The following is a 24,322-nucleotide window of genomic DNA, read 5'->3' as shown; positions in this document are numbered from 1 at the left end:
GATCCGGTGCTGTGGATTGAATTCGGCATAGCTCAGTGGTCAGAGCGCTTGGTACGTAGAACCAAGGGCCCGGGTTCGATCCCCGACGCCGGAGCGAATTTTTCTCCTCAAATATTAATTTAGGTTAGAGTTTTAACGCTGACCAGTGATGTTAAGTTTACTGATGGTCAGGATGATCAGGACGAATTGGATAGTTTTCCTTATGAAATGCTTGTAAGTTAATAATTTATTTTCAAGATAAAGCTCTACAAGAACATACACAAACTAAACAATTATTAACAACAATAAGAAAAACAAAGTAGTAGGAACATTTAACGTCAACTAAATAACGAAGTCACTTGCACTTTATTGTCCAGGTTTTGTTAACTCTGGGGAGGCCCAGAAGTATTCTCTGACATTAATATAGCGAGGACCACCGACAAAGTTCACCAGCATAACTTGTTCCACTTTGAGTTTCAGGAAGTACCACTGATGTTCTGTAACAATAATGAAGTGTATTGTTAATGTTACGTTTCGAAATATAAGGATTTTCAAGAGCAAGGGCAGCCAGTGACAATTTAACTAGTAGTGACAAATTATTTATCATTCTGAAACAATATTAAGCAACATTTTCGGTGACTTATTAGTAGATATTTTCTCTGTAATTTGGGCTGCAAGATCACCAGATATTAACCCTGTGTGTTTCTGATCACGGAGTCCTTTAAGAGGAGGAGTATTTAAAGCAAACCTAGTCAAGGGTCATTCCATACTAGTACATTATGCAACGAGCCTATAATGGTAGTAATTAAGATGCGAGTATGTTTTAATTTTCATACGAGCGTCTTAATTACCATTATAGGCAAGTTTCATATGACTTTTATTCTCGACCATATTTCTAACTTGAAATTATTCATAAGTATTCATGTTATTCTTATCTGACTGAGGAGCGGAACTGACCTTGTGCAATATCTCGTAAATTGTGAGATGTGCGCAGACGCGAAAGTATTGATTTTTTCCGAGAAACAAATGTCATTGACCTTGATATAATCTAGAGAGTAAAATAAACATTAATCTTGATATAACCTTGAAATTGACAGAATTGAAAAACAAGATGACAAATTGAATTTATTTGAATATTATTTACAATTAACGCTAATTATTATAGTAACAGAACATAATCTTCTGCTACAGTGTTGGATTTCCAGCCTCCGTGACATTTTGCTAGTTGTCTTTCGATTGCATATCCGAGAATAATCAATACTTGCGCTTTCATATTGCTTTCTGATTGGTGGAAAACGTGAACTTTAATGAATAGGTGTACTTTAATGAGGTCCATTAAAGGGCTACTACCAGGTGTATAATTACTACATTTCGGCGTGGTCGAGCATGAAAAATTTTAATAATATAGCAGCGATGTCATGAATTTTTTTTTTTTTTTTTTGGGCTTTTAATACAATAATGTTATTATGAAAATAAATTAAACTGCCAACTATGACTGCCATATTAATATGTTAGTCATACGGATGACTGCAAAATGGGTGGCAGTTACATGTTATCCATCATTTAAAATATTCTAGACACCCTATATGAAGTGTCATTGAAACTAAATAGATACCATTGTAAACCTGAATAACCATATTTTAATACCATTGGGCCATATTCATAGACATTTTTAGCGCGGGCTTCCAGTGGATGATCAGCATTTTTCGTATTCATAAACCAGTGTTAGCGATAGGATATGATTTGAATTCTGTACTAGTAACCAGTGGATAGCCGGGGCTAGCTTAGTACGCTCGTAGCGCGTGCTGCGAAATGTCTATGAATAGCACCTTTAAAGACTAATCCGAATAATATTAAGGCATGCTCATAAAAACACCTCATTGAAAAAAAGAAATAGTTTTATATTCAAATGCAATGAATTAAATTTATGCGAATTTCATTCGTATTAAAGAAAATCTTATTCCTAATCCATCGCTCAAGTTTTATGACTTAATTTTAAAAAACCTGTGAATAATTAAATTAATAAAATTATTAATTTTTGTTCCAACGGTTGAAAATCGCTTGCTGTGTGTGGCGGTCATAGTGTTGATGAGTAATCTCAAATGTCCATCTCTCTGACCTTGATCGCGCAACATTCTGTATGACGGGAGAGCCTACCTGCTGAGCTCCTTTGTTCCGGTGAATTATTTTTTATTAAAATCTGACATGATATTTAAGTCAGCATTCTAAATTTTCTAAGTGGAATCAATATACCCTAAAGAATTAAACACATGTTTTTTCGTCTGTAAAAATGAATTGCATTCTGTGTTCTACATTTTAAAAAATTATTTTACGGTGGGTAACTATTAAAAAAATTGTGTATTTTTTTTCATTTTAAGGGCATTTATAAAAAAGGCTCTCCTTTTTTGAATTGCATTGATATCACTCTTCCATTTTCCTTTACATAGTAAGAAAACTTCAATGTATGGAACTGTGTTCTTTGTTAAAGCAATATTTTAAATTCTGATTGCTGCCAAACTATGAAAGATATATAGTATTACTTGAAATTCATATTTAGAACATACAAAATAACCTACTACAATATTTTTAAGTTTTGAGACATCATGGTTCAAAAACTTTTTTGCATGGAATTATCCAGTCAATTCATCACTTGAAGAGATCCGTCAAGTAAAATATAACAGCTATTCCAGCCTACTCGAAGCTGGTTTACATAACTGAAAAGCAGTTGCTATATAGGCCTTAAAAAAAAAAGATGGTGAACACACACAACATTTATGACAAATGTAATATTATTACTAAAACTCCGCCTGTATGTGTACAAGCACGTGTCTTGTTTTTCCGATTGCTTGATAATTAACAAAGATATTAGTATTTTAAAATACAGTGAAACCTCTCCTTATGGATGCCTCCAAGATATGAACACTCCTCATATACGGACAGATTTTTATGTCCCAACTGAAATAATATAGAAATAATGATAAATTTAACTCATCTGTAACATCCATGACATGGAAGAAACAGCTATAAAATATTTACTGATTATGTTTTTGTGAATATATTGGATGGCATGAGTTTTGCATAGCTTTCATGTGGACACAATGAGAATGAATCTCTTTTTGCTTGCAGAGTCATGTGTTTAAACTTTTTGTTAATAAGATAAAAAGTGAGTTCACAAATCTGGTAACATCCATGACGGAACCTTTTCTTTATTTTATGCTCGACCATGCCGAAATGTACTCATTCATTATAATTCAGTTGTTCAGGCAATGAGAAATCACCATCGTACCATTATAAAACTGCAAGTATCGATTCTCAGATATGCAATCGAAAGACGATTAGCGAAAAGTCATGGAGGCTGGAAATCCAATACTGTCACAGAAGGTTATGTTCTGTTACTATAATAATTAGCGTTAATTGTAAATAATATTCAATTAAATTCAATTTGTCATCTCGTTTTTCAATTCTAAATCAATTTCCAGGTTATATCAAGACTAATGTTCATCTTATTCTCTACGTTATATCAAGGTCAATGACATTCGGCCTCGGAAAAAATCAATACTTTCGCGTCTGTGCACATCTCACAATTCAGGTCAGTTCCGCTCCTCACATAACCATAACATGAATACTTACGAATAATTTCAAGTTAGAAATATGGTCGAGCATAAAAAGTCGTATGAAACTTGCCTATAATGGTAATTAAGACGCTTGTATGAAAATTATGAAACATGCTTGTGCTCGTTTCATAAACAAACATACTCGCGTCTTAATTACTACCATTATAGGCTCTTTGCGTAATGTATTATTCTGCAATAATACATTTTATTCAAACAACTTTTTTTCTGTAAAATGATACTGATCTAAATCGATTCTAATAATAAAAGTTGACAAAAGCCATTTCATTTTCAATATATAGAGTTTGAAAATAGTACATGACAACTGGAATGGCTGCATATTGATTTTTCATAACTGGACGGATTTGTTTACATTTAGTATCAACCTATAATTTTATCAGGGAATGGCTTGCCTGAAATAACTAAACAAAAAAAAATAGTAAATGAGTAACACACAAAGGCTATTCAGTTTTCAGTTTATTTCTCTTTCCCACACTCATTCTCGTGGTTTCTAGTTATTTCCTAATTTTGTAATTTTTATAGTGGCCCTCTCTTTTACATATGTTAATCCTGAAGAGTCTATCTATTCTTTCTGCAAATTACCTCTTTTTTTCAGAGTTCATATATCTTAACTGTTAAGTTTTGCAAACAATGCCATTACATGATAAAATTTCAAGAGTGTTAAGTGACATACCCATATTTTCATACGGTTATAATCTCTCAACCTGATGCATAGAATTTAAAGTCGCCCATTTCCATTAATTCTATTACATTTGTACGCAGTAACATGGAAAATGTTTTAAATTTGTATAACTACTCTCGAGCCTATCATAATTTACCTGGTAGCCAGTTTCTTGTAGAAGGATGACGAGAGAAGATTGCTTCCTCTGCAAAAGGCAACTCCATTGAAGGAATTTTTACCTGCAATCAGTCACATGCAAGTTACCATATATACTTTATATCAAGTAACAATTTTTTATCAATCTTCTTAATGTATCCAGCTGTTTCCTGACAACATAAAGTCTACTATAGGCCACTGTAGTCTATTCAGTTGTTTTTCACGAGAAATGAGGGGTATTCTGATCGGTATTCATTATAGATGCCTGTTGCTAGTAGCCAGAGTTGGGGTGTAGTCAATATATATACTGCAGGGCTGTGTCTTCTGCAACTGGTACTGATAATTTTAATTTACTTCTTTTGTGGTTTATGGATGGACAGTATAGAAGAATGTGTTCCAGATCTTCATCATGATTATTACACCACAGACAAGTAGGATTATCAGAAAGGTGAAATCGGTGTAGGTACAATTGTGTGACAATGTGGCCTGTTCTGGCTCTTGTTAAAAATGTTCGAACATGTCTGGGCAAGTTTTTTTGTACATTTCCAGGTCATTTGGTTTCTTTTGTGCAGACTAAAATTTTTCCTTTGTCAGAGGAGAGCCAATTGTTGATCCATAGGTTTATAAAATGAGAAAAAAAAAAGACAAAGACAAATTGGACCCTAAATCATATAGACCAATATCTTTAACATTCTGCATTTCTAAATTACTGGATTGCATTGTTCACAGAAGATTAACCTGGAGACTTGAAACTTTCAATCTTTTAAGCCCAGGTCAGTTTGGCTTTAGGCCATCATGTGGCACAACTGAAGCTCTATTAGACTTTGCTTAAGAAATTTATAAAGGTTTCACAGAAAAGAAGACCACATTAGCTGTAATGATAGACTTTGAAGCTGCTTTTGATAATACTCCACACAGATCTATGAAACTTGGTATCAAAGGCAGAATGCTTAGATTTCTACATTCTTTTTTTAATGAAACAACATTTCAAACCTCAGTAAAAAATCATTTATCTTTATCCAAAAAAATTACAGAGGGTATACCTCAAGGTTTTGTTTTAAGCCCAAATTTATTTAATATAATGTTACATGACTTACCTGATGTTGTTCCACCTGAGGTAAAAATATCTCTGCAGATGATGTTACAATATGGGTACAAGGATCCAAATGAATCATTAAGAGTTATACAAAAACCTGTAAATAATATCAGTAATTGGGCATCCAAATGGAATCTATCTCACAATCAAAAACTGAATATACTATCTTCACAAGAAGATATAGCTTAAAAAACTATGAACCTCACATTTATTTGAGTAATCAAGAAATTCAGTACAATCCAACTCCTAAGATCCTAGGATTAATTTTTGATGACTATTACACTCTTACTACGTCATACTACTTTTGACCAATAAAACGGTACGAAAGGATGTATTTCAACCAATCATGGCTGCTTATCGCACAATTTTATCGCGTCCCTAGCATTTGTTTCTTTGCCAACATTTGAAACTGCGCTGGTCTGGACGTCAAAAATATATATATATAATTACAAACCACTCCAGTCGATGCACAGCAGTTTCAAATATGACTCGCATTGGCATTCAAGAACAAGAATTAATAAAAATCACTGATCATACCTATGCATCTTCTGAAATCCGATTTACAAATAAATGAAGAGCACCATTCGGAAATCCTGAATAAGTTGAATACACCATGTAGGCCTAAATCAACGAGTTCCACTTCTATTATGCACACTCCAATATAACATCAATTGAACCACCAACCACATTCAAATTTGAAAATTGTACATTCAATAATTATTCCTTTTAAAATTATTCATTCGGAAATTCTGAATAAGTTGAATACACCATGTAGGCCTAAATCAACGAGTTCCACTTCTATTACGTACACGTCCAATATAACATCAATTGAACTACCAACCACATTCAAATTTGAAAATTGTACATTCAATAATTATTCCTTTTAAAATTATTCATGTTTATTTTTTATGTCATCGTCTTTAATTAAAACTTTTCTAACACTTGTGTATATTAGTTAGGTTATGTTATAGCTTCTGCTATATGATATTATGGATAGTCACGTATCAGAGATTGTTTAATATTAAGATTTATTGAATAGTAATCATTACAGTGTCTGTATAAAGACACTACTGCCATCTAGCATGCATCTAGCGTAATATTTGTAATGTTGAGATTGTACAATAATACATTTGAAGACAGTTGTATTTTCGTAAGTCAATTAATATTTTATTGTATTGGAGTACTTCGTTACTTCTAATCTTTATATACTTTCTTCTAATCGTGTAATAGTCAATTAAATCCCACTCGAGTTTTGATTTTCTCTAGATAAATCTGCTGGTGTTCCACTCACAGATTTATCGATAAAATCAAAACGTCTAGTGAGATTACTGTTGAAAAACTTTTATGGAACAATTTTTTATAATTATATAGATTAGTTTTACATGAGAGAAAAGGTGATATTAATTTCATTTTGTTTTTCACTGGGTTTCACATGTGCTCTACTGTAATATGCACTCACCCTCTTCAGTTTCCCTGTCAGGATAACATGTGCACAGCGTGGATCATCAGGCTCTTTTTTCCCACGGCAGTTTTCACCCTGAGGTTGTGTGATCAGTACTGATGTGTGGTAGTTTTGCTGTAAAAATGACCTTTATGAAACAGTCACCTGCAGTGAAGGATTTTTTAGATAGGTTTCTGTAAAATGAACAAGTATTACATGAAGGGGTTATCTATATAAATGTCTAAATCCCCACTTATAACTTTATGGCATGAACCAATACTGAGCATGTTTCTACTCACAGACAGATCCTGAGCTGATTGGTCCATAGGGGTGAAGTAGAAGAATGGCACACCTGAGCTTTTGCTATGGGGACCATCACTCATATAGAACACATTTCCATATGGATAACCTCGAATGCTATGCATTGTAGAGATAGATGTCACCACGGCCCAGTCTGAAATGATAAATGAATATTCTCGTATTAACTCGTTACCAACACACAAACACACACATTGGGAATGAACTGGCCAATCACTTGGCAGCACAGAACAGTGATGAGTGAATTACCTACCAGTAAGCTACGAGAAAATACCAGTAAGTGGCAGTTGATTACGAAATGGAGTGTAATAAAATCGTTTTACCAGGTGTAAAAGAGAAGTTGAAAACAAATATACCAATAACAGGAGAAGTTGCAACATTCTTAAGATGTCACTGCCAAATAAGGTCACACTACTTCCGGTTCAATTATGTGAGCAGAATAATAATAATAATAGTTTTATTTTCCCTGGCAGAGTTAAGGCCATCAGGCCTTCTCTTCCACTCAACCAGGATCAAATCACATAACAGAAAAATACATACCGGTATACAAATATTAACTTAAAAAAATAATAATAAACATAATTAAGTAAAAAAGAGGGATTGAATACATATACGCAATCAGTATTAACTTTAAAATAACAATAAAAAAATATATAATAAAAAAAAAAAAGAGACTGAATACATAATCACAAACAGGAAAATACATTCTAGTATACAGTATTAACTTAAAAAAAATAAGAATTAATACATATGAATATAATCTCACAATTAAAGGAATAGTAGAATTGTTATGATCAGCACAGCACGTGTTACATTGAGACAATGACAATTACCTAGAGATTAGTGTTAATGGAAAAATAAAGTAATGACTGTAAAATAATACTAGTAATAATAATAATAATAATAATAATAATAATAATAACAAAAGGTAAAGGTATCCCCGTAACATGCCATGAAGGCACTTGGGGGGGCCATGGAGGTAGAGCCCCATGCTTTCCATGACCTCGGCACTAGAATGAGGTGGTGTGGTCGGCACCATGCTCTGACCGCCTTTTACCCCCGGGAAAGACCCGGTACTCAATTTTATAGGAGGCTGAGTGAACCTCGGGGCCGTTCTGAAAGTTTGGCAACGAGAAAAAATCCTGTCACCACCTGGGATCGAACCCCGGACCTTTCAGTCCATAGCCAGCTGCTCTACCAACTGAGCTACCCGGCCGCCAATAATAATAATAATAAATAAAAATTATACCTAAAAACTAATTCTTTGCATATAACATATTTCGAAACAACTTAATTTTAAACAACTGAGGACTAAGACTATCCCTGATTCCCAGCGGCAGCGAATTCCATGAGCGGGCCATGGCTATTGAGAAGGAACTTGAGTACAGAGATGTCTGATGACGTGGTATTGATAGCAACAGATTAGAATAGATGGTGGATCATTTTATTCAGGAAAAGTATGATAAGAAATCATGGAAAATGGACGAAAGCAAAAAGTAGACTAGTGCAGGAATATACAAATGAATTCATGGACTTTGTAAATTGAATAAATTGAGAGTGACTGTAGTGTAATTAGGGTTGCCAAATGTACGGTTTTACCCGGAACAATATGGTTTTAGCGCATTTTATTCCGTGTATGGCACAAGTCTTGAACTACAGACGTGGACAGATTATTAGCAAAATTGAAGATTTTTATTATATATTTTTACAAACTATGATTCTTCAATTCAGACTGCAGTTGATATTTTTGCGTATTTCCAAATTATTAGGAAAATTGAAGATTTGTATTGTATATTTTTAGAAATTTTGACTCTTCAATTTGGACTACATTTGATATTTTTGCATATTTACAAATTATTAGTAAAACTGAAGATTTGTACTCTATACTTATTTTTACCAAATTCGACTCTTCAACTTGGACTACAGTTCACATTTTGGATATTTCCAAATAATTAGCAAAACTGAAGATTTTTATTTTATATTTTGACAAAATTTGACTCTTCAATTTAGACTGCAATTGACATTTTTGCATATTTACAAATTTTTAGCAAAATTAAAGATTTTTATTATATATTCTTACAAAAAAATGGCTCTTCAATTTAAACTACAGTCGACATTTTTGCATTTTTCTGTCAACTATAATGATAGAAATATGAAAAATTGTCAACTGTAGTGTAAGTTGAAAAGTCAAATTTTGTAAACAGAATTATCATAAAAATCGTCAATTTTGTTAATAATTTGTCCACGTCTGTATATGCCAAATGTTCAGTTGTCAAATTCCAAATCCTGCACGCAGTACCTACATCACATTTGCAGTGTGGTTGGTGGTGGTGTAGTAGTATGTATGACAGTACCAGAAGAATTGGTGTATTTTATAGATTAAACTGGTGCACAAAAACCGAAAAATATTGTATCTCTAACAGGGGCGGCTCTACAATAAGAACTGCAGAGCTGCACGCCATTTAAATGGACGTGAAAAAATTAAAAATGTAAAACGTGCTTTTATGTAATCTAGTTCATTGTTTCATTTATTTTTCCAATTCATTCTTTTCGATTCGAGATTTTACTGTCTGTAGGAGCCTTGAACTGCTCGAGAATTTTAGCTGTAGTGTACTTTTCGGATCTGTGATCAGCAGTTCCTGAAGCTCAACGTAGGGTAGTCGGCAGCAGAAAACTGGTTTTCTTCACCGTCCCATAAGACTGCATTAGAGCTGCAACCGAAGAGCTCTCTCCGAATATACAAAAGAACCGCCAACACCCTCATCTCTTTATGACCTGCGTTAGAACACATAGGCTTCTGGACTAGGCCTACTGTATATCATTACAGTTCCAGTGTGTTATAGTACTGTGGGTGGTGTGATGTGATTAGTCAGTGTGCCTAAGGAAATATTTTATGTTAAAAATGAATGAAATGAAAACCTAATCAACCAACCCTTTTCGAAATTAAAAGAGAAATTGCATGTTAACGTAAAAAATTAGATGTTCTACACAAAATTTAAATATTGAAATTTCTGGAAAAAGTCTAGGAAATCATCTAGCCTACTAGTCATTTTAATACTGAAATGTGTAATGGAAATGATTGGTTTTTTGCTGCGCTCATGAAAACGCTTTCTCCCCCACCCGTATATTCTGTTTAGAGGAGAAAACACATGGACAAACACCGGAGTGAAGGATTTAGTTAATTTGACTTAAAAAACTAGAAAAGCATGTGGGGCACATCTCCACTACATGACTAGTTGTACCAGGTGGGAGAGGTGTAGCGCACGGATGGTTGGAGTACAATTTCGGGTGCACAGTCAACTTCGACAAGGGGCTGTAATTACATGCGTCATCCATTTTAGATGCAATAAACAGCATGGGTTTGCTAAATACACTATTTTTCATGCAGAACTGCCAACATTTGTAACCGTGGGCTGCTACTGATCTATAACAAAGTTCTTGCTATGCTTTTCACCATTTATGGTGATTATTTTCAGTAATGGCTACAAAATGGATGGATGAAAAAAAATAAAATATTGCAAATGTTATTAAAAATGAACTGAGGAAGCTAAGCAGTGGAAGGTGGAGTAGGATGGGTTGCATAGGAAAGCATGTATGGTGCTCTCCGTACACTGGCATATGACCACTTGCTGCCCACCAACAGATTTTGTGAAGTAGAGGCTGGAGTGTGGTTAGGAACTCCTATACATTAGGTCTCATGTGGACCAGCTAACCGGAATTAACTGTATATTTCACCTGCATTGTGCACAATATGTCTGGCCAGGCGTGCAGCCCCTGAAGTCGGAGGAATTGGCACATTCTGTGTTGCCTTCCAGGGAGCATCTGGCACCCATGGAAACTCAGGCTTGGGATAGCCTCCAATATATGGTTCCTGCAACGATTAAATCCCTTTGTTAGATACATGTTGTAAGGGGGTGTAGTTGACTCCTTGTAGTTCCCCTGGTTCTAAACCATTGCAATCTAACCAAATTAGTTTATTCTTTTGAGCGGAGAGTATTGGTTGTGAAATGAACTCCGTTTAACCTTATATCCCTATGAGGAGTGTGATCACACCCCAGCTTTAGTTATTGAACAATAATATATGTGATTTCACCAACATACATTAATTATTTTGTGTCAGAAAAAAATTATTATGTTATTTCCAAATGTTACCACTGCAATTTTTTCAGCAATGTGACCACAAATAAATTAAATTATGCTTGGGGTGCATGTACATCCCACTCAGGAACCCATGGCGACAATGGCGACATGAGTGTGAAGTGCAGAATGACGATATTGTTCTGAGTTTGTTTTCTTGAATGTGAGCATCATATCCATCAGGTATTATTATTATTATTATTATTACTATTATTATTATCATTATTATTATTATCATTACTACTATTAATATTATTATTATTATTACTATTATTCTTATTATTACTTTATTATTACTACTACTACTATTATTATTACTACTATTATTGTTACTATTATTATTACTACTATTATTATTGTCACTATTATTATTATTATTATTATTATTATTATTATTATTATTACTACTATGGCCCTGAGGTTCACTCAGCCTCCTATAAAATTGAGTACCGGGTCTTTCCTGGGGGTAAAAGGCAGTCGGAGAGTGGTGCCGACCACACCACCTCATTTTAGTGCCGAGGTCATGGAAAGCATGGGGCTCTACCTCCATGCTCCCCAAGAGCCTTCATGGCGTGTGACAGGGATACCTTTACTTTTTACTATTATTATTATTATTATTATTATTATTATTACTATTATTATTATCATTATTATTATCATTACTACTATTAATATTATTACTATTATTATTATTACTTTATTATTACTACTACTATTATTGTTACTATTATTATTACTACTATTATTATTGTCACTATTATTATTATTATTATTATTATTATTACTACGGCCCTGAGGTTCACTCAGCCTCCTATAAAATTGAGTACCAGGTCTTTCCCGGGGGTAAAAGGCAGTCTGAGAGTGGTGCCGACCACACCACCTCATTTTAGTGCCGAGGTCATGGAAAGCATGGGGCTCTACCTCCATGCCCCCAAGTGCCTTCATGGTATGTAAAGAGATATCTCCACTTTTTTACTACTGCAACTAATATTATTACTCTTGTAATTATATATATATATATATATATATATATATATATATATATATATATATATATTATTTGGATACTTCACGATGCTGTGTTAACTACTGGTTATTTAACATCTATGGAATTGGTGGTAGCGAAATAGTAGGCTTATTTGGCGAGATGGGGCCGATGATTCGCCTCAGATTACCTGAGGAACTTTCTTTCGGAACTCTGGAAAGAGCCTACTTTGTCTCAGATGAAACGGAGAGCCGATAACTTTGTCTACTCTCAATAATGTATTGAATAGTGTGTACGTATGTGTGTGCGTGTGACAATAGGTTACGTCTTTAAATTGAATCATCAGCAATTTAATTCTTAACTTGTTTAAATCATGCAACAATGTATAAATCTATGTCTCCCCTCTCCAAGACCAAAAAAGTACTTGGGGTTTCATCACACCCTACACAATGCTCCTTGTTAGCTTTTATGACACGGAGAGGAAGGTTAAGGGAGTTCTTTGATGCACTAATTCCAGTGACAAGATATTTAAAGTGATATCATCCAGAAGGGATGAATATTAATATCTGGAACATAAAGAATAATATCCAATTCTTATCAACTGGCAGCTGCAGATAGCAGATAGAAGAGAGTTTAAAAATAGATGGAACAAACTGTCAGAAATTTCTTTCTTTGTGATAGCAGTACATTTATATTGAGCACTTGTTTTTCCAGTTTTGCAGAGGCAATTTTGTTAGGTATTTAGGAGATGGAGATTGTTAAAACAGTGAAATTACTTTTTTAGGATATACTTACATTGGCAGATACCCAGTGCTTATGTTGCCAGTCATAGTAGTTGGAATATTGCTTGTCTGCTGTGCCCGTGTCTAGATTCAATGCCACACAAAGCAGCAGTATTCCCAGGTGTACCAACATGATTCAGCTGTAAATCATGAATTCTTTTCGTTTATTCATGATGCAGACTTTACAATCAATTAAAACTTCTGAGTACATGTTTATTCTTACTCTACTTTCGTCTTATTTTTAGTAAGAAGAATAATTATAATCTCTTAATGATGAAAAACTGAAAAAAACAATACAACATTGTAATGTAGTCTCTGATTGGGTCAAAACCCTGATAGAACTGATATTTAACCCTTGCGGTGAATTTCAGTGAAGTCCGGAGGGCCCAATTAGTCAAATCGACTCTTCTCACCTCCACGCAGGGAACCCCTGGGATCTATTATGATGTGAAAGAGACAGTGGTGTGTGGAAAGCAACGGGAAGCTACTGCATTTATCTTTCCCAAGAAAAACTGCAAACATGGCATGATGAGTCTTTCCACGGTAAAAGATTTTTTATTTTAGACACTTTATCAATAGCTTAGGTTATTTAGCGTCTGAATGAGATGAAGGTGATAATGCCGGTGAAATGAGTCCGGAGCCAAACACCGAAAGTTACCCAGCATTTGCTCATATTGGGTTGAGGGAAAACCCTGGAAAAAACCTCAACCAGGTAACTTGTCCTGACTGGGAATCGAATCCGGACCACCTGGTTTCACGGCTAGACGCACTAACCGTTACTCCACAGGTGTGGACATGGTAAAAGATGCCAGATGTAGAGAAGAATAAAGAAGTGTATATAGTATTTGTGGACTTAGAAAAGGCGTTTGACAGAGTGGATTGGAACACACTGATGGACATCCTGAAGAAAATGGGTGTGAATCGGAAAAGAAATGTCAGAAGAAAGTGAAATAGGGAGAGGAGTACGTCAAGGATGCCCTTTATCACCTACCCTGTTCAACATCTACTTGGAGGATTTAGTAAAGAACTGTTTTCGGAACATGGGAGGGGTGATAGTAGGAGAAAGAAGAATAAAGTGTGTAAGATTTGCTGATGATATGGCATTGTTAGCAGAAGAGGAAATGATACTAAGGGATATGCTACTGGAGCTAAATGACAGCTGTGAGCAATATGGGATGAAGATAAATGCAAACAAGACGAAGACTATGGTTGTCTGAAGAAAAATAAAGAAGGTAAACGTGCGAATACTAAATGAGGCAGTAGAGCAAGTGGACAGCTTCAAATAGTTGGAGTGTACTATAAGCAGTAACATGAGTTGCTGCCAGGAAGTCAAAAGGAGAATAGCAATGGCAAAGGAAGCTTTTGATAGGAAAAGAACTAAGGAAGAGATTAGTGAAGTGCTTTGTGTGGAGTATGGCATTGTATGGAGCAGAAACATGGATATTACGACGAAGTGAAAAGAAGCAACTAGAAGCATTTGAAATGTGGATATGAAGAAGGATGGAGCATGTGAAATGGACAGACAGAATAAGAAATGAAGCCGTGTTGGAAAGAGTGGATGAAGAAAGAATGATGCTGAAACTGATCAGGAAGAGGAAAAGGAATTGGTTGGGTTACTGGCTGAGAAGAAACTGCCTATCGGTACTGAAGGATGCACTGGAAGGAATGGTGAATGGGAGAAGAGTACGGGGCAGGAGAAGATATCAGATGATATACGACATTAAGATATATGTCAGTAGATTTTCGTAAATATTTGTACTGTGTATATTAAACCATCTCTTTCATTTATTGACAAACAGCTGAATCCCAAGAAGGACCCCAAAACATTCAGTACCTGTCCGTATGATTTCGCTGCTATTTTACTGCATGGAGATGTGCTTATTTTCAGTATCTTAAATTAAAAAATGTTCTAGTTTACGTAATAAGTAGAGATACAAAGGTATTTCGGTGTTAGGGTCAGCCAAAGGTCATGGGGGTATTGTGGGAAAGACAGAAACCTGGCAAGGATTCTTGGCATAAACACACACATACAACACTGGCACAAATCCTGCTAGCAGTTCGTAATTTCAATAAATTTACACTTAATTTCGTGTACCTACATATTCTATAAAAAAATGTTAAATCATACATGTGATAATTGTTTTTAACTAATCTCACAAAATACCAGTTTCTTTACATTGTTTCTTTACAAAAAAACAAGTAAGGCATTTTGTTTTTAACATAAGATTAATATTATACAAGATTCCAATTTAGGCCCCAAAATGTGATATCAAATCGAATTTCTTCTATGGTAACAAATGTTGGACTTCAAAGGAAACAGTCCACACCTGTGGAGTAACGGTCAGCGCGTCTGGCTGTGAAACCAGGTGGCCCGGGTTCGAATTCTGGTCGTGGCAAGTTACCTGGTTGAGGTTTTTTCCAGGGTTTTCCCTCAACCCAATACGAGCAAATGCTGGATAACTTTCGGTGCTGGACCCCGGACTCATTTCACCGGCATTATCACCCTCATTTCATTCAGACGCTAAATAACCTAGATGTTGATACAGCGTTGCAAAATAACCCAATAAAAAAAAATAAAAACAAAGGAAACAATGAAATTAAAATTCAAAGTGAAGAGATGAGATTTCTAAGATTACTATATTATATGTAACCATTAGAGGTAATATTAAATATAAATGGAATGTCAGTCACAATTTGAAAAATATTTAAAAATGTGAAACGAACATATAGAAGGAAAGTCTCTTGCTAGAATTCTAAAATTTTCAAAATTATAAGTGTATAACTCAAAGATCATCTTGTGGGATGCCCCAAGAAGCATTTGAAGAGAGAAATTTCTGGTACTACAGAAGTAGACCCTACTGGCTTGATCCTCTACTAAGTGGAGGAAGAAAAAAATGCTAACTGTGAATGAAATTAATTTCCATTTATATTTAATATCGTCAAAAAACATACTAGTCATGGTGTACCTTCACATTGGAATTTTCATATAGAAATTATGCATTTTAAATAAGTGAAGTTTGTACACTACAAATCTGACAGTCTATGACTGGAAGTATTTGTGTTGTTGAAATTTTGCCCGAATTCGTGAGTGTAACCCACAATGAAGACTCCTTGCATACCTTGGTTTGGTACTACTGTGAGGACTAGAAGAGCCAAAGCTTCAAATCTGCCTCTGGTGGTAGTATTGGTACACATTTTTTAAACTCGTTTTCTTCCTATATTTTTTTTCTTGATTTTACTAATTCCACCGCAGTTATTTCATGATATAATTAATCTCTACATCTATTACTGTAATGTTTATAAGATTCCTCTTTTTGCCATAAATTGATGATGTTTGGGTAAAGGCAGTTGGTCATTTTTTTGTGCAAATAGAGTTTTATTGCCTAGGTGAATACACACTATGTATTGTGGGTCCCTATCACCACGGCATGGGGCGTCCTCAGGTTGCGGATAGAGGAGACGGCCTCCAGATATGGAGGGTAGCTGCGAATATATTGAATAAGCAGTCGTGGACAGCCGATAAGGGGTGGTCCTCCAGCTTGGGGGTTGGGCGAAGGGCTAACAACCCCATCACCGTAAAAACAGCTTGTTACGAATCCTTCAAATAAGCCTCGGAATGGGACTGATTCTCTAGCACGACCACAGCAAAGTTACACAACGCAGAGCTGCAAGCATTGTATTCTTCACCTGACATAATTAGGAACATTAAATTCAGATGTTTGAGATGGGCAGGGCATGTAGCACGTATGGGCGAATCCAGAAATGCATATAGAGTGTTAGTTGGGAGGCCGGCGAGAAAAAGACCTTTGGGAAGGCCAAGACGTAGATGGGAAGATAATATTAAAATGGATTTGAGGGAGGTGGGATATGATGGTAGAGACTGGATTAATCTTGCTCAGGATAGGGATCAATGGCGGGCTTATGTGAGGGCGGCAATGAACCTATGGGTTCCTTAAAAGCCAATAAGTAAGTAAGGTGAATACACAAGTTAAATTCTACAAGTGAGTGTGGAAAAAACAAAATAATACTAACATTTGATACGTTTTATTTGTGTAGAATATTATTTTCAATAAGGTTCGAAGTTTAATTTTCATTTATCTCAAAACTCATTTTTGTAACTTTTTTTTTCTCTTGTATGCAGGAGGGAACCGAAGGCTTATTATGTTTACCACTATTATTCTGTGAATGATTGGGTAGCCGAACGGCCATGCTCTTTTACAAGTACAGCACATCGCACAGTGAACTTAGCCTACATTATGGTATGGATGATACGTGAATTAATGATACTGAAATGAGTCCAAGGTCCAACACCGAAAGTTACCCAGCAATTCTGCTTCAATTGGTTGAGGGAAAACCCCGAAAAACCCCCAACCAAGTAACTTGTCCCAACCAAGATTTGAAACCGGGTCCTCTTGTTTCACTGCCAGATGTGCTGACTGTTACTCCACAGAGGTAGACTACTCTTATGTTGCATATAATTGGCACAAACTATTCCATTCTGCTATTGATATCGTTGTTTCAAACACCATCAGCAAAACCATCACTGCATCCAAGTGTGAGCAACAGTCAGCACATCTGGCATCGTCATTTTTATGACTTATCGTGTATCTCCCTTTACTCAAACACCATCGAATTATGTTCATAATGACAGTAGTAATTAAAAAAAACATTAAAAGCTTGTTTTTGCCGTGATATATTTTTAATCATCAAATGTACATTTCAGGGTGTTTGTGCATGATGTTTGTGTGTTGAGAAGGTATTTTAATTAAACTACATTTAATAAATTTAAAAGTAAGTTCCAGAAATGAATTACATTTTAGGTATATTAATTAATTTAGTGATTTTGAAACTTCGCCACTTTCTTGATAATTTTCTGGATTGTTTTATCACAAAAAGTATAATTTTATTTCATCTCTCTGGAGTAAAAGATTCATAACGAGAAGTATTTCTATCAATATTCCCATTACGCTTATAAATTTTTAGAACCGTAATTATTATAAAACCAATTAATGAAATATACAATATGTTGTTGTTGTTTTCTAATGCCAGGCGTTTGACAATAAAGTCATTTGACCTCTTGCACTCCAATATTTTTCAAAGATATTATCATGACTAGCCACTGAAGCACAGATTTTGAGGTGTTCCGAATCCATTTCTTGGTTTGAATTGCACAATGGGCAGTTAGGGGACTGATATATTCCAATTCTATGCAGGTGTTTGGCCAAACAATCATGGCCTGTTGCCAATCTAAATGCAGCTACAGACGATTTTCGTGGTAAATCGGGAATTAACTGTAGATTTTGATGCAGAGAGTTCCATTTTTTCCCTTGGGTTTGTGTTATCAAATTTTGTTTGTTGAAGTCTAAGTATGTAGATTTAATAAATCTCTTCACAGAGTAATACGTAGATTTAGTAACAGGTCTGTAAGTAGCAGTGCTGCCCTTCTTTGCTAAAGCATCCTCATTCTCGTTTCCCAGGATTCCACAATGGGATGGTATCCATTGGAATACAATTCTTTTATTGAGGGATAATAATTGAGAGAGCATTTTAGTTATTTCTGCTGTTTGAGATGAAGGTGTGTGTTTAGAAATATACAATATAATATGTTTGCTTTCACTGCACTGAATTCATGGAATGAAAAATAATGAGTTATGAAATGAGGAATACCACAAAATACATCATTCTATCAAAATTAAATTTATTTGTAGCTATAGTGCTTGCATATATTTGTACATAATACAATTATAAAGCAAATGACAACATAACATCAGTGAGGGAAGTGAGACGGTATGCACCGGTATGGAATACTGCCACTGGTTTCTATGGCCAGAAAATATACCATTAGTGAAAAATGACATACCATCACTGAAAAAATGTCATCTGTAAAAATTTGTTTATACATTACATTAAGTAAGGCACTTCGAAGCTTTAACATTATTTTAAATGATGTGTCGAAGGACACTGCAAAGTAACCTAGTAGGGGAGAAGTGGGTACAGTGAGACATTTTTTATTAGATGGTAAATTTTGATGTTGAAATGTTTGTAACAGCGGAGTTGTATGTTGCATGAGTAAAGTAACAGTATTTTCATACTCGATTTGATTCTAGTTATAAAGGTTAGTGATGAAAAAATAATTCGTAATTTTTCACTCTTAGAAGTAAAATTTTGGTTAGTGTTTAATGAAGGTTATATTGGATATACAAATTAAATAGAAATATGAATGTTTTCTTACCTAATACTATGGTATTTGACGTTATGTTTTGCAAAGTTTCGTCTTTCTTGTTTTGATTTTGAAGTGATGGCGCCATTTTTAAACGAACTATGCGTAAAGGGAACAGTGAGACATGCCATTGAAGGGTACACTGAGACGTCTCACTGTTCCCATTTACCAATGATATGCAAAAATAAACTGTAATTATATTACATTTACCGGTAACTAACATTAAAAATGAACATACTAGTAATCAATTTAAGAGCTATAGCTTAAAATAATGGATACATTACATTTTAATGGTTTCTTAAATAAAAAATTATTCACAAAATTAAAAAAAAATATTAAAAAAACAATAAAGAATTAAATTAAATTCATATAATTATAAGCTTTGTTGTCACCAAAAATTCATTTTATTTTTTAGCAAAAGTTTGAAAAGTCATGGAAAATTCACTTTTCCAAATGTTCCAGATGTTTCAATGGTTTCGAAGTCAGACGTCAGAATGATTCTAAATAAGTCTACAGAACATGGCAAGATAAAGAGACAGCAAGCTTTCTTTTCTTTTGAAATAAATGTAAAGCATTTCAATGTCCGTTAATAGACACTGTGGTGTCTCACTGTACCCTCCTGAATGGGAAGAGTGAGACATTTGCATTATTTGACAAACACGTATTCCATATTATGTCCTTTATCTATTAACATTTCTGTTTATGTATTATTGTACTCCATGTTTTAATGTATATTTCTATTGCACTTGATTTTAAAAATACTTTAAATTTCACTTGCATACATGTCTTAATATTTTGTCTCACTGTACCCACTACTCCCCTAAATAAATGAAGTAACTTGAAATCATTTTATTAAGAAATTTAATGTGTTGCGTAAGCTTCAAAGATTCGCGTTACTGACTGCATGAAACAATTTATTGTATACATCATAGATGGGCATCGTGCCTCACTGACCTCCACAGAGCTTATGCTCTGAGTGACATCATCTTCTTAATTCCTGTTCCTCCCTCACGTAGCTCCTACGCGTGGGCAGGTTCTATATCAGTTTCATAAGCTATATCAGTGGTGGCATAATGGCATTATCAAAGCAGTGTGTACGCGTTAGAAAACGATTATTTCTTGAGAAATGGGAGGAAGAGTTTTTTTGCTGTTTAGAAGGGGAGAACATATGATGTATGTTATGCTCGAAAATCCTATTAGGCATTAATAAATTTAATATACAACGACATTACTCCTTATGTCATAAAGAACATGCTGAATTAGAAGGTAAGACAAATTAAATGTTATTTTTCGTACTATTCCGAAGAAAATTGATGATCTTAACATTTGCACAGTATACTAAATATGACATTATACCTTAAACACGCTGCATTAAAAGGTACAAGGAATTAAATGTTGTTTATACTTATTATTTCCAAAAGAAATTTATAAAAAAAAATATCAAATGTGCGTAGAAAACGAAATATGATTTTCTGAAATTATTCTAGATCAAGAACGTGCAAATGTATTGATTAATCTTGATAAACGCCAGAATATTCAAGAAAATAAACGTAGACAACGTGATGGAATATTATAGGCTAGTTACACAATTTCTCGCCTGTGATTTAAATCAATTCAATGATGGAGAAATAGTAAAGAGGTTTATGATTGAAGCTGCCGAATTAATTTGCCAAATTGAATAAAAGTTTTCGAGTCTCTCACATTAACCAAGCGCTTTCCTAATAATCCGCCACTGACCGCCTTAGCGATTACGATAAGGTGACGCAGGTCACAGCAGTTTATATTTCCCATCCTACTCTGCAGTCTTCTCTCCTAGTAAACAAACTATTTCAAATTGAGTGCCTCACATAACCGAAAATTGTGCCCATGTATGGTATACATCATTTATGTGTATGTTGTAAGGAAGGGGGTATGCCAGAGGAAAATCTTGGGGTAGCATACCGCCTCTGGTTTTTTTTTTTTCCACTTCCCTCACTGCATAACATGTCCACAAAATAAACCCAACATACAGATTTTTGTATGAAGTGGTAACAAGAATTTTCATATTTTAAAGGCCAATAAAAAACAAGGACTTCAAAGCCTTATATGTTCTAAAAATGATATACTTTAACAGTTAAAACGACATCACAATATAATTCTTAAAAAATGATTATAGTATCGGTAATATTAAGTGTACATACTGTGAGCGTGACAAGACACACGTGCGCTCCCTGCCAAGCCTGCCAGACAACTGACTGTCAGCTGATTGCTATAAATAGCCTAACAGTCCCCTCCTCTTTAAAAATAAACTTGGGGAATGGAAAGTTCCTGAAAGAGAATGAGACATGTCTGCCTGATCCCACTCCTGGCCCTTACAGTCTTGTTTACTTGATGTATTAAGGTAAGAAAGTTAGAGAATAACAACCTCTGGAAACAGCTGTGAGAGCAATGAATAAAATAAGTCAGTGGCACTTAATCGACCTTGTGGCTTGTATGATTTGTGTTCTAAATTTTCTGAATAATAAAAAAGAAAGCTTTTGGGCACTTTCTCTTAATGAAAATCAAGTACAAACAAGACTGTTTTATTATACCAGTTGATATTCTACACGCATTTTCCATTACTGGTACTGACTAGCATTATGGTTTTATGTAACCAGTGCAGTAAATATTGCAGTACTGGTATTGAAGTATGTTACAAACTTATTTTGAAACCCTAGTCTCTACTGTATCATAAGACAGTCAGAGAGTTGGTAAAGTAATGTATGAATGATATTGAAACCAGTAAGAAAAACAGCTGAACCTGAGGAGCTATTAAAGTTTTGATGTGGGTGGCAAGCATTGGGCCGTGCTATAAAACTGGCAGAGTCACTGAGCTATAAGAAATCATGCTTATAAAGCTTTCAAGACAGAGATTTTATTTACAGTATACAGGTTGCAAATGGTATACATACCGAAATTTTGACAGATGAAATTCATGTTTCTGCGAAATTTTGACAGATGAAATTCATGTTTCTGAAAGAAGAAGTCCTAATAATTGTCTTAATTTTAAGTAATTTGCCTACAATTATCGGTAATAAATAAGACTTAGAAATATAGTTATAATAACCACATTCATGTGTTAAAATAAAAACTAGTTCACTAGCTTCGACTTTGTGTCAGACATTTTCACAACTAGCTGGCTGACTCAAAGCTGAAACTAGTCAACTAGGTAATTTACAATTCAGTTTTTATTTTGACACATGAAAGTGGTTATTATAACTACTTATATTCCTAAGTGATATTTGTAATTGTTGGCTGACATTTTTATTTATTCATTTGTGGAATTTAAAACAAATGTTTAAATAATACGAGTAAGGGCAATTCTAAAATTTGATTATATGTTCTGAAAATCTGTGCTTTTATTATTTTTTGTTATGGTTACCATTTGTTATTAATGGCACCAGGAATCAAACCCAGCTCCTTGCTTCTACGCACCTAGTGCTCTAATCACTGAGCTATACCAAGGCTCAATCCACAGTACTGGATCGAATCTCTCTTGGTACCGTATTTCCCCTCTGTGGCCTTACTCCACATTCGATATGTTGACACAATGGTAACCATAACAACAATTTTGTAGGATAAAAAAACTTAATCTTCACGTATTTTATTTTCTGTATTTGAAACTTAAGAATTTTAAAAAAGGTTTATTAGACTTGTTCTTTTTGTTCAGCTGTCGGGAAAATACTGTTAGCGCATTACACTGACTGACAATAATGTCCTCTGTCGGAAGACAAGAGAAGTGCGTGTGGGTGAGAGCGTGAAACATGATCTCAATCAATGCAATCATCCGTAAAATTTTTGGTACCTATATCATTCTACAACCCTATATACGTTTTAGCTACTGTTAAGTAGTGATAGGGTGTGATTTGCAGATCTGTTATTTTGTCGCTGTGATATGTTTGTCATTGGTTCCGACTGTGACTGTAGTTCCATAATCACCATCTCAAACCGTTGCGTGATTCATAGGTATGGCGACTGATGTACGTATATTTTAGTTCCAGAGTTCAGACAACCGCAAGTCATAAGATTAACTTAAAGGGACATCATCCCACTCTAAGAGGTTAACGAGGGCAACTCTTTGATACTGAAGCAATCGCTATCAGCTATATTCTTCCACAAATGACTCACATTTGTAACTATTCTTGGGACACATCACAGATAACGCAGGCCAGAAGTGTGGTTTGTTTTTAGTATAGTCGCGGCACTAATCACTATTGTTTATACAAGACATGGCAGGGGTATATCAATTCAATTTGCAGAAGAGAGTTGAGCATGAACAACTATGGTTCGAGATCAAAAACATTGAAATGTTTTGATGAAATATAGTGCTAATTTATATAGTCCATATTGTTAAAGACGAATTTAAGGATATACTGGTGTGAAATTTTGTCATTTTTGGTAAAAAAAATTGATTTTTTGTTTTTATCTTTAAAAAATTGTTTATGGTCTAAAGATGTCCTCTGCCAATTTTCATGGCCTTATGACCAGTCTATCAGCTGTTTAGGGCCACATTTCTAAAAGGCTGTGCGCTCTGACTGGTAATTTAAATGCCCCGTCCATGCCATCCACTCTGAATTCTGCGACCATTTTGGAAATTACGCTGTATTTCATACATTATTTATTATATTAGATTTCTGATTGAGTCAGTTTAGCTTCTCGATTTCTCAAAATATTTTTTCATAGAATATTCCTTTGAAATATATTTAGTTACAAAAGAGACCACAACTCTTGTCTAAAGGAAAATTCCACTTGTTGCTAGTAGCCATAACAACGTGTTTTCCATGATTGGTTTTTGTTTTGTGATACAAGAAATATTTGCAAGTTTCTAACAGTTTTATTGCTAGTGTTATAATAGTGTCTAAGTCTATAGTGATTTGTAAATAATAGTTATCTAGCA

At 34.6% G+C, this 24,322-nt stretch overlaps 1 protein-coding gene across 1 annotated transcript; it reads right to left on the bottom strand.

The window, feature by feature from the left end:
• Positions 1-208: 208 nt before the first annotated feature.
• LOC138703731 (protein CREG1-like) lies at positions 209-24,199 on the bottom strand. The gene is made up of 7 exons (XM_069831857.1): positions 21,588-24,199; positions 13,201-13,327; positions 11,019-11,154; positions 7,265-7,419; positions 6,984-7,100; positions 4,430-4,511; positions 209-476 (listed from the first exon to the last, which is right to left on the bottom strand). Exons 2-7 carry the CDS (start codon positions 13,318-13,320, stop codon positions 346-348), a joined length of 741 nt encoding a protein of 246 aa, XP_069687958.1. The 5' UTR covers positions 13,321-13,327; positions 21,588-24,199; the 3' UTR covers positions 209-345.
• Between the last annotated feature and the right edge of the window lie 123 nt (positions 24,200-24,322).

Source organism: Periplaneta americana, chromosome 7 (assembly GCF_040183065.1).
Source record: "Periplaneta americana isolate PAMFEO1 chromosome 7, P.americana_PAMFEO1_priV1, whole genome shotgun sequence".
Lineage (NCBI taxonomy): Eukaryota > Metazoa > Arthropoda > Insecta > Blattodea > Blattidae > Periplaneta > Periplaneta americana.
Note: the sequence above shows the minus strand (reverse complement) of the source record. Positions and strands in the feature narration are given on the sequence as shown.